Genomic DNA, 14822 nt, shown 5'->3' with positions numbered 1-14822 from the left:
GCATTCCCATGAAAAATGTTATCCTCTTAATATATTGCAATTATATTATGTAATTACACGTGATTGTAATTATAATTGCTCATTTTGCCTTTCTACCCAGCTAATTCTTCTGTTTCCATTAGGTCTATGACATCACGATTAAAAACTGACTAGCTGAATCCTTCTAAGCTCTATTTAGAAACAGAAGATCAATTTTCCCTGTATGAGTCATAAATCACTGCAAATGTCCCTGGCAGGCGGAGGAGAAGGGAGTTGAAGAGGGGGGAAGGATAAATAAAAAGATAGATCCACTACGGTGCTTAAAATAAATAAATGCACTAATGGAGGCCACAGGGCTGTGGAGTCGTACTCGGTATAAAATTGACCAACTCCAACTCCTAAAATATATAATAAACTGGGTACAGTAGTTCAATGCAGCTTGTGGGGAATATTTTCTCATAAGAATTTGGGAAAGTTATGAAATGTCCTATAAATGTCTGTCCTATTCCTGATCTAAGGGTCTAGACTTTTAGCTGAGATGAATCTGTGCCACAGTAAATTTATCACTTAAACATGAGCCATGTATGAGGGAGTTGTGGAGTCAGTCGTGGAGTCGGAGTTATGGAAATTGAGGAGTCGGAGGTTTGGCTTACTGAAGCCACTATTAGAACATTATATGGTCAAGGACTAGCTGATCGTGCAAAGGATGAATATAAACGCATGTGACACCGGTAAAAGCAGTAGCAAGGAACCTGATTTACTCACCAAATCAGCCAACTACTTTATCATTACTCAATATCAAGGAGTTTGTATGTTCTCCCTGTGTTTGCGTGGGTTTTCCCAGGGTTCTCCCGTTTCCTCCCACACTGCAAAGACATACTGATAGGGAATGTATATTGTGAGCCTCAATGGGGACAATGCCCATAATGTCTGTAAATTGTATGAATTTTAAAGCGCTGCAGGGTATGTTGGTGCTTTATAAATAGATTACTATTATAACATTTCCGGGGTTTTCAAAAAGATTATTCGCAGGCATTGGCCAATTGTGCAACAAGACAAAACGAATAGGCAAGTTCTTACCAGACTGACCCAGATTTATACGAAAGCTCAGACGTTAGGTAATCTAGTAGTACCAAACAAAAAGACAACACAATCCAAACTTCTGGTCTTCAAGAGAAGGTTTTACTCCATGTGGAAGGTGTTCATGTTGCAAAAAAAATCCCAACATTTTCCAACTCAGTGGGGAAAGACTCATGTTAAAATGAATGAAGCCATCTCCGGTTACACATCAGGGGTTATATACATAATAGAGTGTCCATGTAACAAATGTATGTGGGATGTACAAAAAACGGGCCCTGTTTTAAAGAATAAAAACATTACAATATTAACAAGGGCTACAAAGGGCACCCACTTTTGCGACACTATAGGGTCTCGAGTTTCATAACCAGTCATGTAAGGGTACCCATTTCTTTGGTATCCAAACAGTCCCAAAAAAATTGGAGGGGGTGGAGATAATCTTAAAAAGATGTTCAGGATCGAATCCAATTGGATTTTCACTCTTAAGAGCCTAGCCACCAGAAGACTCAACCATGAAATCAAACTTTATGCCTTCTAGCCATTTCCAGCACTCTCAAATCACATAAAAAAAATAAAAAAGTGTGAAACTATATGAGCATACGTGGCTAGACGTTATTTCACTGTTGAATGCCCCACAGGGCCTGAGTTAGGGACGCACTATATGACTTATCAAAACAGGCTTTTACGATTCAAATAACACTGTCACGCACTCTGTATGGACTTAATTATTTGAAAAGATGGACAAGAATTCCCACTTCATCAATTCATTATCGTATGCGAGTCCTATTCCATTTTTATTTATATTTCTCATTATTTTTCATGTTTTGATATTCTTAATATTCTCCAATTTTTATACTTGTGTGTTTTGTGTACATGTGTAACTAAACTAACAAGCTGGTGGTGAACTATAGTAGGAGAAAGGTGGACTGTTCACCTGTCACCATTGCAGGTCAGGAAGTGGAGCAGGTTGACAGTTATAAATATTTGGGGGTCCATTTGGGCAGCAAACTGGACTGGAGGTGCCATACGGAGAAGATTTACAGGGAGGGGGGGGGGTGATAAGCAAACTGTACTTACTACGGAAACTAAGGTTGTTCAATGTGTGCAGCAAAATGTTAGAAATGTAGAAATGTTCTACCAATCCATAGTGGCAAGTGCCATCTTTTTCGCAATCATATGCTGGGGAAGTAGTGTCTGATGCTAAACAAGCTCCGCTGTTGGCCACCATCTTGATACTTTTGAGGAAGTAGTGGAGAAAGGAACTCAGAAGAAGTGTTTGGCAATAATGAATAATAAAGCACACCCATTATAGGAGCTGTTCATGGGGCAGAGGATCACCTTCAGTAACCATCTAATCCTACTAAAGGTGGAAGAAGGGAAGATACTGGAAATAGTTCGTGCCAACTGCTATGGGAACGTACAATTACCTAACTGTGAAATTCTCCAAAGTGACTGGTGTATTATTGGAGTTCTAATTGTATATTGTACTGACCAGTCATGAATAGGAATGTATGAGATTATACCTGAAAAATTCTACTGTTATATTGTAAATCATGTCTATGTTCTGCTTCTGTGATATACTGTAATTTCCCTCGGGATCAATAAAGTGTATCATTTTGTAATAGATTTTTAACTCCTGCTTTAATACCAATAATTTCACACATTTAATGGTTTTCATAACTATTAATAAAAAATATTTGAGCTTAAATTAAATAGAACGTCAAATTATACAAGCTAGAAATAATAATTGGCATTGCAATGCTATTTGGAGCATTTGCCTCTCTCTTATGCAGCCATCAATCATTGGAAGCAGATTCCATTAAGCCTATATAAAGTAGCTATCCGTGCATTGGCCACAACCTGAGGAAGAAGGACTGAGATCCCTCGTAACGCGTTGGATCTGTGGCCACATCGGAACTCCGTAGCTTTTGTGCAGTGACGTCACGCGCCTTCAACACGTGCACAGCAGGTTCAGGGACGCCACCGGCCGGAGCGCAGCACACGACACAAACGGGAGGACGCTCCTACAATGAATCTAAGTAAAGATAGGACTTTCATTCCTCCAGCAGCACTCGGACTATTCTCTTTATGATAGACTTGCACAGTAAGTGTAACCCCCCAAGACATACAGCTAGGACTTTATATTATTGTATCACCGTTCCAACTGAACTTTTACCACGGTCGTATGTATTACTCTCTTGCATGGTTATTGACACGAGGCACTGACTGTTCATATCAATACAGAAATCCAAGAGCCAGCTGTGTTTTTTTTTTGTTTTTTTAGGCTGTGTGCCCACGTAGCATTTTTCAAGCGTATATGCTGCGGAATTTCCGCAGCGTAAACGCTTGAAAAACGCATGTATATCCGCACCCCATGGTCCCCAATGGCATTCCGCAATGTCAATGCCCATGCTGCGGATTTTTCCGCAGCGTTTATGCTGCGTTCAAAAATCCGCAGCATGTCATTTAATTTTGCGTTTCCGCATGCAGAATTGCCTTTGTCCAATGCATAAAAAACGCAAGGCAATTCCGCATGTGGAAAACGCGTGATAAACGCGCGAAAAATGCGCGATAAACGCGTGTGGAATTCCGCATGCGTTTTTCCGGGAGAGGACTTGCAGAAATGAAGCAGAAATTTTCTGCTTCATAAATGCAACGTGGGCACATGGCCTTACTGTTACATGTGTTTATATTCATCCTTTGCAGGATCAGCTAGTCCTTGTCCACATAACGTTCTAATAGTGGCCTCAATTAGCGCAGGAGTGTATACACGCACAGAACCTGACAATCTACCAGCAGCAGTAAGATCATTAGTTTCTTTAGGCACGAGCGCCAGTGTGTATTCTCTTTATTGGATGATAAAGGCAGGGACAAGATACTTTCTGTTTCTACATAGAGCAGAGAAAAGAGAAGCATTATCTGGGTAGAAATGCAAAATGAGCAATTGTAAGTACACAGTACTATATAATATGATGATTGCAATATATTAAGAAGATAAAAACTTGGGAGTGGTTCTTTAAAAGGGTTATGCTGTCAGATCTAAATAGAATGACTCAGGGATGTGCATTTGTGAAATAATATGAATATCACAAATATAAAAAAATATATATTATTTTAAAACAATTCATGTCAAATTTGTATATAGGAGACATCTCCATGAAAGGTATTCAGAGAACTGGAATACAGATGAAACCAAGCTTGCTTTATTCACCTCGATTAAATGACTAAAAGCCAGTCCTTAAAAAGAAAACAAATTTGTGAAGCATGAAAGAAACCATGATTGTACTTTTGTTACCAAAAACAGAGGTTGCTCTTTACGTCTAAAACGTTTCTTACTTGCTTTTATTACAGTGAAATAGACATATAAAGGAAATAGAGCAGAACTGAACGGCGAGCTGCGCTCCACACCCTGTTAGTCAGGAGTTTATGGGAAGAGATGGTCTGCAGAGACTTTCATCTTCAACTGTACGCTGCTAGTTTCCACAAGGAGAATTCGGAGCTGCATGTAGGGGGAGATCTCTCTCAAATAAGACAAGGTAGATAAGGGTGAGGAGGGTTATAAAGTTTGAGACCTTAAAAAGAAGTTGTATTTCATGTAATACATTGAACATTATTTTGTTTTTGATTTACTTCTGCAAAAATCTCAGAATATCACAGAGAATAATATCCTGATTATGTTGTACCATGGGCTCTGATCACCGACAGCGTAAGGATCGGGCACCAACCAGATTTCACAACACAAACTGCTTACAACTTAGACCTAATGAGGTTGATGTAATATATGACACAGAATCCATGTAAAATTGGCTGCATGTAGTTATAGTGTGAGTTATTATAATTACAGATATGCCCATTTTTGGGTTGTTTTTTACTGCTTTTTCATTAAAAAGCATCTATTTTTCTGCATCACGAGAGCTGTGGTTTTATTGGCATCATGTTCACATACCCATGACCCTTTTATCACTTTTTAATTCATTTACATATTCTGGCATTGTTTTTCATATTTTTGTTTTTTTACCTCTATAAAAACCAGAGATTTTTCCATTGTTGCAAATGCCTCTTTTTTGTTATCCACTTCCAAAAGCCATAACTTTTTTATTTTTCTGTCGACAGACACGCGAGTTTGTTTTTTTGTGGAATAAGCTGTAGTTTGGACACTATTCACTTTGGCACATAATGTACTGAGCAACGGGACAAAAAAAATTTCAAAAGGGACGAAATGGTAGAAAAAGAAGCTGCAAATACACAACAGTGTTATTTTCACAGCGGTCATTGCGTGGAATAAAATTACCTTGAAACACGATTACCTAAACAGTGCGATTACAGCTGGCCGTCTACTTGTAGCGGTTGCCACAGGGTACTACACATCCGCCTCCAGTTGATTTGAATAGGAGGCAGATGTGCAGTATCAGACCCTTGCTACTACAAGTAGACGATCAGCTGATCGGCAGGGGTGCAGGGCGTCGGACCCCGGCCGATAGGACATCAATGTAAAAGTAGTGGACAACCTCTTTAAATTCCGGAGGTATTGTTTGTTTTTTTTAGGGAGGTGACCCCAATATTTTTTTCTATTTACGTTGCTTACATCTACAGTGGCATATGCACTTTTACGTGCTTTATCTATTTTGCTACATTACAACCTGCGCTTAAATATTTGTAATAAGAGGTGTATGTTGCACCAGCACTAAATTAGTCTAAGTTGGTAAAGTGAGAAAAATATAGGCATAAGTTTAATTTATGGGATCAAATAACTAAAAAATTGACGTGTGCATATGTATTCACCCCTTTTGTCATGAAGCTCCTAAAAGTTTCTGGTGCAACAATTACATTCATATGTCACATGCTTAGTGAAAGGAAGTCCACCTGTGTGCAATCTAAGTGTCACATGGTCTGTCAGTATATAAACACCTTTTCTGAAAGGCCACAGAGGCTGCAACACCATTAAGAAAGAGGCACCACTAACTAAACACCATGAAGACCAAGGAGATCTCCAAACAAGTCAAGGGCAAAGTTGTTGAGAAGTACAAAAAAATATCCCAATAGCTGATGATCTCCTGGCCCACCATCAAATGGAAAGAACATGGTACCACAACAAACCTGCCAAGAGAGGGCCGCCCACCCAAACTCTCAGCCCGGGCAAAGAGGGCATTAATCAGAGAGGCAGCACAGAGACGAAAAGGTAATCCTGAAGGAGCTGTAGAGTTCCCCAGCAGAGACTGGAGTATCTGTCCATACGACTACAATAAGCCGTACACTCCATAGATGTGGCCTTTATGGAAGAGTAGGCAGAAAAAAGCCTTTACTTACAATTTGTGTGTGTAAAACTTGTTTTGAGTTTGCCAAAAGACATGTGGGAGACTCCCCCAAATATATGGAGGAATGTGCTGTGGTCAGACGAGACAAAAATTAAACTTTTTGGCTACCAAGGTGTAAATGTTTTGGAGGGGGTCAAAGCCCAGACCTTAATCCAATTGAGAATCTGTGGTCAGACTTGAAGATTGCTGATCACCAGAGGAAACCATCTACCTTGAAGGAGCTGGAGCAGTTTTGCCTTGAGGAATGGGCAAAAATCCCAGTGGCAAGATGTGGAAAGCTCATAGAAGCTTATCCAAAGCGACTTGCAGCTGTAGTTGCCGCAAAAGGAGGCTCTACAAAGTACTGACTTTAGGGGGGAGGAGGGGGGTGAATAGTTTTGCACACTGAAGTTTTCAGTTATTTTGTTCTATTTGTTGTTTGCTTCACAAAAAAATAAAACCAAATTTTAAACAGGTGTAGGCATGTTCTTTACATGAACAGATGCAAACACTCCATAAAAAGAAAGGGAAATTCCAGCTTGTAAGGTGGCAAAACATGAAAAATGCCAAGGGTGAATACTTTTACAAGCCAGTGTATATTTTGATAGATCGGAAGTTTACAATTGCAGCAAAAAAATTTATTTATTTTTTTTTTTTAAATTTGAATAGAATTTTATTTTTCCTCTATTGATGGACCTCTGGCACTAGCAGGGCTTGCTTTTTGTGTGGCAAATTGACATTTTTATTGATATTTTAACGTGCATATACTTTGTTTTTCTGCGAGGCGGGGGCGCGAGCCAAAAACAGCAATTCTGGATGTTTTGGTTTCATTTACATTCTATTGTTTACTATATGGGTTAAATCATTTTACATTCACGGCAATATTTAGGTCTTTTTTCAAGGTCATTTGAATCTGCAAGTGCCACATTATTGCAGGACATAGCTTAAATCACTGTCTCCAATGAAGCCTATCCTTTGGTGAAGTTTTACAGGGTTCGTTACGGCTACAGGCAAATGCCAGCTGCATAACACAACCGCCATCTGCCAAGTGAAGAGCAGGCTCAGCTCCCGAGCCTGCTCCATAGTGCGTGCTGTATATGGGCATCACATTTTGAGAAGGAGTTAAAGGGAACCTGTCACATGATAATGGCAGACACTGACTTGTATATGCTGTGTGTAATATGGAATACCCGCACTGAACATAAGAGGCAGTACAGCCAGTAAAAAAAAAACTACAAGTGTGGTGCAAGGAGAATGAGAGGAGTCAAAGAAACTACAAACTTGCTACCCTAAGAAAACAAAAGACAAAAACAAGACATATCCTACCTGTCTGATGAGGAGTCCTCTGAAGAACTATCTCCATCCTCTATTTTAACATAATCCCGAGGACAATCATTTACAATACTCGTATTGTGGTCACTTATTGTGTGATTTTTGAAATGTAGGCCTTCCAGCTGTTCGGCTACCTCCATACCTTCCTGTGGTTCCAGGATACAAAGCAAAGGCTCAATCTGTGTATCCTTTTCAGTGACTTCAGCTGCTATGGACAAACACTGTACTACACCATCATCATGGAAAGAACCCTCTTCTTTGGGTACAGCTGGGGCCTCTTCATGTATATCATTACACTCGGGCAGTGGTGAGTTGTCAGACGTACATGCCAAGGTTATATAGGGCATTAAATGTTCTCCTCCGGGAAGGTGATTGTTTGCCAATACATTTGTAGGTTCTGCAGGTACAGACATTTCCTCCAGTGTTTCCATGTTATGCTGGAATCCACAACGAAGAGCAGTTAATACACAAACTACAACAATGCAACAAAGTAATAAAACCTTTGAAATGTCGGCACATATTAGAGCTGTCTGAAGTTTTTAACAGTTTAAGCTTTTGTTCCAGGAAAGTAAAACAACCAACCAAAGAAACTGTGCTGTCCAAATGTACAGCATCAAGATAAAACATTTCTTGGTTTCTATTCTTATATTAAATGTGCACGGGTCTCCAGTAGTGATGAGCGCAAGTGGTCGAAACTTGAGTTTTACATGGGTGCTCGGCTATCCAAAGAGTATCGCGGGTACTCGATTGACATGTTCAAGTCTCGTATGTTTCGTGGCTGTTAGACCTCACAAAACATGCGGAGATTGCATGGGTTTGTCAGGCAATCCCCGTATGTTTTGTGGCTGTCTAACAGCTGCGGAACATGCGGCCGCAGGGACTCGAACATGTCACTCGAGCACCCGTGGGTGACCGAGCTCCCTATGCAAACTCAAGTAACGAGCACTTACGCTCATCACTAGTCTCCAGATAAACTGGAGTCAAACTGCTAAACAGGATCTGGCACCCTGGAGCAAAACTTGATCCAAGTTATTCTATTTCAGTAAAATTTTATAGGCTGAAGGTGTCATTTGATCCCTCACTGAAGACAGATTTGAGCAGTTTTGGGAAGAGAATAACCACTGCAGGAGACAAAGTGACTAGTAAGAGAGTAATTTTTCTCTAAGATATACCACAATATTTTTTAACTTCATTTGTACTACTAATATATGAAAAAAAGTTTTGTTTAAATTAAAACTGTTGCAGAAAGATGTTACTGGATCGCAGCAAAGGACAATAATTCAAAAAACATCACAGAAAAAAAACAGCCTTACCAACACCAGGTCAAATTACCAATGCACTAGCAGGAGGCAGCAGACCCCATTGATAAAGGCGGGGCAGCACAGGTACAAAATACTGATGGAAACAGCCACTCACAAACCTACCAATTCATGGAGGGGGTGGCTGTGTAGTATTATACAGGCACACAGATAGAACTTGTATGGTACGCCAGTCACACAGATAACGTGTCATGCACAGTACCTGGCTTACAGCCCATTGATGACGCCCGTACTAGTAGATCAGGCAGGCTGCCCAGCTGTGTATAATTGCACCCCACAAGACAGACGCCCCAATTCACCCAACCAGCACTAAAGGGCCTGGCTGCATCCTGCAAGATAGAAAAATGTGCAAAGATGAAAAATTACGTAATATTACACAGCCACCCCCTTCATGAGTTGGTAGGTCTGTGAGTGGCTGTTGCATCATTATTTTGCACCTGTGCTGTCCCCTGCATTTATCATGGGTGTCTGCGGCATTGTGCTAGGGCATTGGTAACCTGACCTGGTGTTGGTAAGGCTGGTTTCTTTTCTGTGATGTTTTTTAGAAAGATGTTACTGTAAAGGGAACCCGATACGTGATGTCCAAGCTATTGGCAGCACGTATCAGGCACTGGCTGTGTGATTTCAGACAGATACAGTATGTGACTGAAACGCTGCAGCATATAGAGAAAAATAAGGTTTAAAAGCCACCAGGGACAGAACCACATTGGAGACTAGTAAGGTAGGTCTCCTGCGGCTTCTTCCCGCCCGCTGAACTGCAGTGATAGGTCTCTGCCTGCCTGAGTTTTAAGGGAGAGACCTGTCACTGCCGGGGTCCTGCCTGCTTAAGAACCTGCCAGCAATTTACATATAGAAGTGATAGTATGGCTATGATACATTTTTCTATATAATAAAAAAATGTAAACTATTAATGTTTTAATTTTGTTTAAATATTTTTCATTGTATAAATTTAAAAAAATATATTTAAAAACATGATATTTTCAACAATAAGGGAGCAGCTGCTGACCTTTATCATGAAAATCTAGTATGGCGCTAGCTCGCATTACGACTGCAGTAAATGTGGGCGGGATCTGCTCACGGCTGATGTCACTCCTCCTCCACTTCCTGTTTCCAAAAGGAGAGCGTATAACGTTTCGGATCACACTGCAGAGACATTTTGTTGGCGACTGCAATGTGATACTGACATGTAGACAGTGCCATCAGGTAATTCTGGCAGGGCAGGTGCTGGCATTCCCGCCGAGGCGAAAACTGTAATGGCGCCGCTCACCACAGTACAATATACAATGCAGTGAATATACACAATTCCTACACTATTTTTTTACAGCATTCATTGTATGATAAAAATGACCAGGATCATGAGTCTGCATCACGACTGCGATAAAGAAAAAAAATGTAATTGTCTTTTGTTGACATTTTCTGAGACCGCTAACATTGATTTTCCGTGGTTTTTCTCTGTAAGGGCTTGTCTTTTGCATTGAGAGCTGACTTGTTTGTTTGGGTTACATGCAATGTTTTCATAGCATTTTTTTATTTTTTTATTTATTTTTTTTTTTTAGAGAAGTGAACGAAAAAACACAATTCTGGCATTCCAATTTCCTTTCTGTTATTGGCATTTCCCATAGGGGAGAATTCATTTTAGTATTTTGATAGACTACATTTTTACAAAATTGAGCAATACCAAATATGTTTATTTTTTAATAAACATTTCTTAGTTGTATTTGTCCCTGGGAAAACTGTTCAGCTTTTCTAAGTTCTTGGATTTCCCAAGAACAGATATAACTAACAGCAACTGAAGAATCTATCGGTTCTTTGGAAAGCTGGTCACAGATATTAGGATTCTCATCTGCTGTAACAGGAGGCGCTAGGGAAGGGCCAGTTGGTTGGGGCTGCACAGCTCACCAGTTTGTACAGAGATCAGAGTGTAGCAGTCATAACATTGCATCTGCAGCACTCTGGTCATTATAATTACTTGTGAGCGTTTAATCAGGACCGGGCACCCGTATTGTGGCTGTGTCTTCATATAGGACGTGCCCAGTTCACAGCTGATGTGGCCACACTACAGGAGATATGAGACTAGGGTCAGAATCTCACCCAATACTTTGTGGCTGCCATATTTGCTGTGTGAAAGCATCACGCTCAAGACACTTACACACAAGCAAATAAAAATGACCCCCCCCCCTCCCTAGTGGCTGAGTAAAAAACATTCCATCAGTAAAAGTTGATTATTAAGTGATTAACAAATTCCAGATTTAAAAAAAAATGTGGCACATTCCCTAAAACAAGTGTCTGTTAGCCCCAAAACTCAAAATAAACCTCATATTCATTCATAGTGGGGACTGAGCACTGACAAATATCAAAACTTTTGTACTACTTGCACTAATTAGATTTTACTTAAGAAATAGTTTTATTGAATAAGTAAACGATGGGACCTTGGTGCACCCAGGACTTAGTGCACCATTCTGTCCCCCTCAATTACAATCCTCTGCAACTCCCTCCCTTTATTTAACATTCGCTCTTTAGAGCATATTGATGATGCAGAAGACTGACAGAGCGCACATGCTCTCATCCCCCGCTCCTGTCTGCACACAGCCTGCGGCTGCAGACAGGAGAGAGGGATGACAGCGTGCCCACACTAAGATGAGTGCGCTCTGCTCCTGCATGACTAGGGATTCAATTCAAACAGCACAAGAAAACCAGCGCTGCCAAACATCATAGAGGGAGCAGACGGTGCGCTGAGCCCTGGGGGCATCCACATCCCCCCAATAACTAATCCAATAAAACTGTTTCTTATTGAAAATTAAGTTGGTGGGCTCTGCACTGCGGGTCCCATCACAGAGGGCTCTGCACTGCGGGTCCCATCACAGAGGGCTCTGCACTGCGGGTCCCATCACAGAGGGCTCTGCACTGCGGGTCCCATCACAGAGGGCTCTGCACTGCGGGTCCCATCACAGAGGGCTCTGCACTGCGGGTCCCATCACAGAGGGCTCTGCACTGCGGGTCCCATCACCATCACAGAGGGCTCTGCACTGCGGGTCCCATCACCATCACAGAGGGCTCTGCACTGCGGGTCCCATCACCATCACAGAGGGCTCTGCACTGCGGGTCCCATCACCATCACAGAGGGCTCTGCACTGCGGGTCCCATCACCATCACAGAGGGCTCTGCACTGCGGGTCCCATTACCATCACAGAGGGCTCTGCACTGCGGGTCCCATTACCATCACAGAGGGCTCTGCACTGCGGGTCCCATTACCATCGAGGCTACAATAAGTGTGGGACCCAGACCTGGGACTATTCTCAAAAGATGCCCCATCATGTGTATCCAGGAAGACAACAGCGGCCATCATACATGTGCACCTCTCAAAACTAACAGAGCAAACAGACAAGCTGGCACCCCACCGGTTAGATATTTATAGTGCAGCCTATGGATGGTATGAGGGTCCAGACCACCTAACAAACCTTCTCAGAGCCACTAATTCCTCCAGTGCATTGGCCCCCTAAGCCTGCAGAGGCTGTCGCAGGTCATATTAGAGGGTTGGGGGTCTCCCCTATAATAGCCAATCAGGAGCAGCTGAGTGACATCACTGCGTGCACTGCCCCAGAGGGGCTCTAGAGCCCCTCTATGTCCTATCACTAAGAAGCAGTGAGTTATAGGGACAATGTACTGCAATGCTTCTGTGTGTGAGGTCAGGAAGCATGGGATACACCGCTGCAGCCACTCGGTCATGTCCATCCAAACTACTACAGTGAAACAGGGCTCCAGCTGCAGAGACACAGACTGAGAATGGAGGCCACAAAAAGCGCAGGTGACCAGTGTGCATCAGTCGGCAGCTCACTTACCGCTCTCCTTTGCGGCCGGCAGCGCTCACTCCCCCAGCATAGCTCTGGAGAAATCACTACACGCGTGCATCACACGCTGTCCGGCTTTGTGTTCCAAGCCTCGATGTGATCCACATTCGTTATTGCTCGATGATTGGTTCTAGAGTTCACCGCCTGGCACCATACTTCTTTCTGATTGGTTTTCGTGCCTGTGGAGGCGTGGTTAGGACTATATGGCAGAAACTTCCAGTGACGTCACTTAGATTGTAAGGTTCGCAACGCTCAGGGCTTCACTCTCGCGGCGCCCACGTTTCTCTGTATCGGATTGCAGTGTGTTGACTTCTGCTAGATTCATAGTGAAGGAAATCTAAGGTGCACGATTACTAATCGCCAGTCTGGGCGGCCATTGTTATCTGATAAGAGTTTACAGCCTAGGACTGGAGAGTTGAAAAAGATAAAGTTGTCTAAATAGGAAAAATAGAAAAACGTAAAAAAAGAAGAAAAAAATCATAATAAATATAAAAAATACAAAAATAATGAAAAGTTTATGGCTAATAACAATAAAATTAGTAAAGTGTATGCAAAGGATATATTGAAGTGCCACCATACCCGATCACATGGTGCAAGAAGAAAGATCAGCCGGATATAATGAAGTGCCAGCATAGCCGATCACATGGTGCAAGAAGAAAGATCAGCCGGATATAATGAAGTGCCAGCATACCCGATCACATGGTGCAAGAAGAAAGATCAGCCGGATATAATGAAGTGCCACCATACCCGATCACATGGTGCAAGAAGAAAGATCAGCCGGATATAATGAAGTGCCACCAAACCCGATCACATGGTGCAAGAAGAAAGATCAGCCGGATATAATGAAGTGCCACCATACCCGATCACATGGTGCAAGAAGAAAGATCAGCCGGATATAATGAAGTGCCACCATACCCGATCACGTGGTGCAAGAAGAAAGATCTGCCGGATATAATGAAATGCCACCATACCCGATCACGTGGTGCAAGAAGAAAGATCAGCCGGATATAATGAAGTGCCACCATACCTGATCACATGGTGCAAGAAGAAAGATCAGTCGGATATAATGAAGTGCCACCATACCCGATCACGTGGTGCAAGAAGAAAGATCAGCCGGATATAATGAAGTGCCACCATACTCGATCACGTGGTGCAAGAAGAAAGATCAGTCGGATATAATGAAGTGCCACCATACCCGATCACATGGTGCAAGAAGAAAGATCAGCCTATACGTGTCTATAGAGAAAGGAAAACCATAATAATAATGTATCTGATGAAACTAGAAATTTCGTAATTTCTATTCATTCAATCTCTTGGGTTCAAGGGCATCCAACCTGTAGATCCAGAAGGACTCACGATGTGAGAATGGGGTCAATGATGACTATATCTGAACAGTGCTGTAGAATTAAAAGTGCTATATAATCGAATAAGATAAATATATATATATATATATTGTATATACATACTGTAGTATACAGTGCTCAGCATAAGTACACCCCAATATATTAATCAGAAAACCTTTAGATTCCTCTCAGAATCAGCATTTCTTTTGTGATACCGTACTGTAAAATACCCCACAAATGTGGACCGTTGGTTGCAAACAAGATTTGTCATTTTGCAAACCCAAAAAAGTAATTTTAATAAATTAATTCAAGACCAAGTTGCAAAAATGAGTAAACCCCAAATGAAAGACAGGAGCAAAGCTAAAGTTTAGACTAGAACATTGGGATCTAAGGGGTAACTTCTCTCCTTATGGAGAGTGACATGCCAGTGTAAGGAGACTTATAGGCCATACAATATTTCTCTGGGAAATTAAATATGCAAATTGTCTCTTCAGAGAGGAAGAGGACTAGAACTCTAGTGCCACCTATTGGAGGTAGCAATCCTAAAAGTCAATATTGACCCTTTAACGAGCCTTGGATTTTATCCTAAGTCATATGGCAAGACTTGTTAAAGCGTCGATGTTGACTTTT

General features: G+C 41.6%; 1 protein-coding gene across 1 annotated transcript in view; it reads right to left on the bottom strand.

The window, feature by feature from the left end:
- Positions 1 to 12989, bottom strand: part of NAF1 (nuclear assembly factor 1 ribonucleoprotein) — a 55090-nt gene extending 42101 nt beyond the window's left edge. Inside the window, exons 1-2 of the mRNA XM_073656396.1 lie at positions 12841 to 12989; positions 7677 to 8119 (exon numbers count right to left, since the gene is read on the bottom strand). Of these exons, the coding sequence (XP_073512497.1) occupies positions 7677 to 8113 (437 nt within the window). The 5' untranslated portion in view covers positions 8114 to 8119; positions 12841 to 12989. The remainder of the gene's footprint in view (positions 1 to 7676; positions 8120 to 12840) is intronic.
- Positions 12990 to 14822: the final 1833 nt, after the last annotated feature.

This window comes from Phyllobates terribilis, unplaced genomic scaffold (assembly GCF_046119375.1).
Source record: "Phyllobates terribilis strain yellow unplaced genomic scaffold, ASM4611937v1 Scaffold_1__5_contigs__length_1240528914, whole genome shotgun sequence".
Classification (NCBI taxonomy): Eukaryota; Metazoa; Chordata; class Amphibia; order Anura; family Dendrobatidae; genus Phyllobates; species Phyllobates terribilis.
Note: the sequence above shows the minus strand (reverse complement) of the source record. Positions and strands in the feature narration are given on the sequence as shown.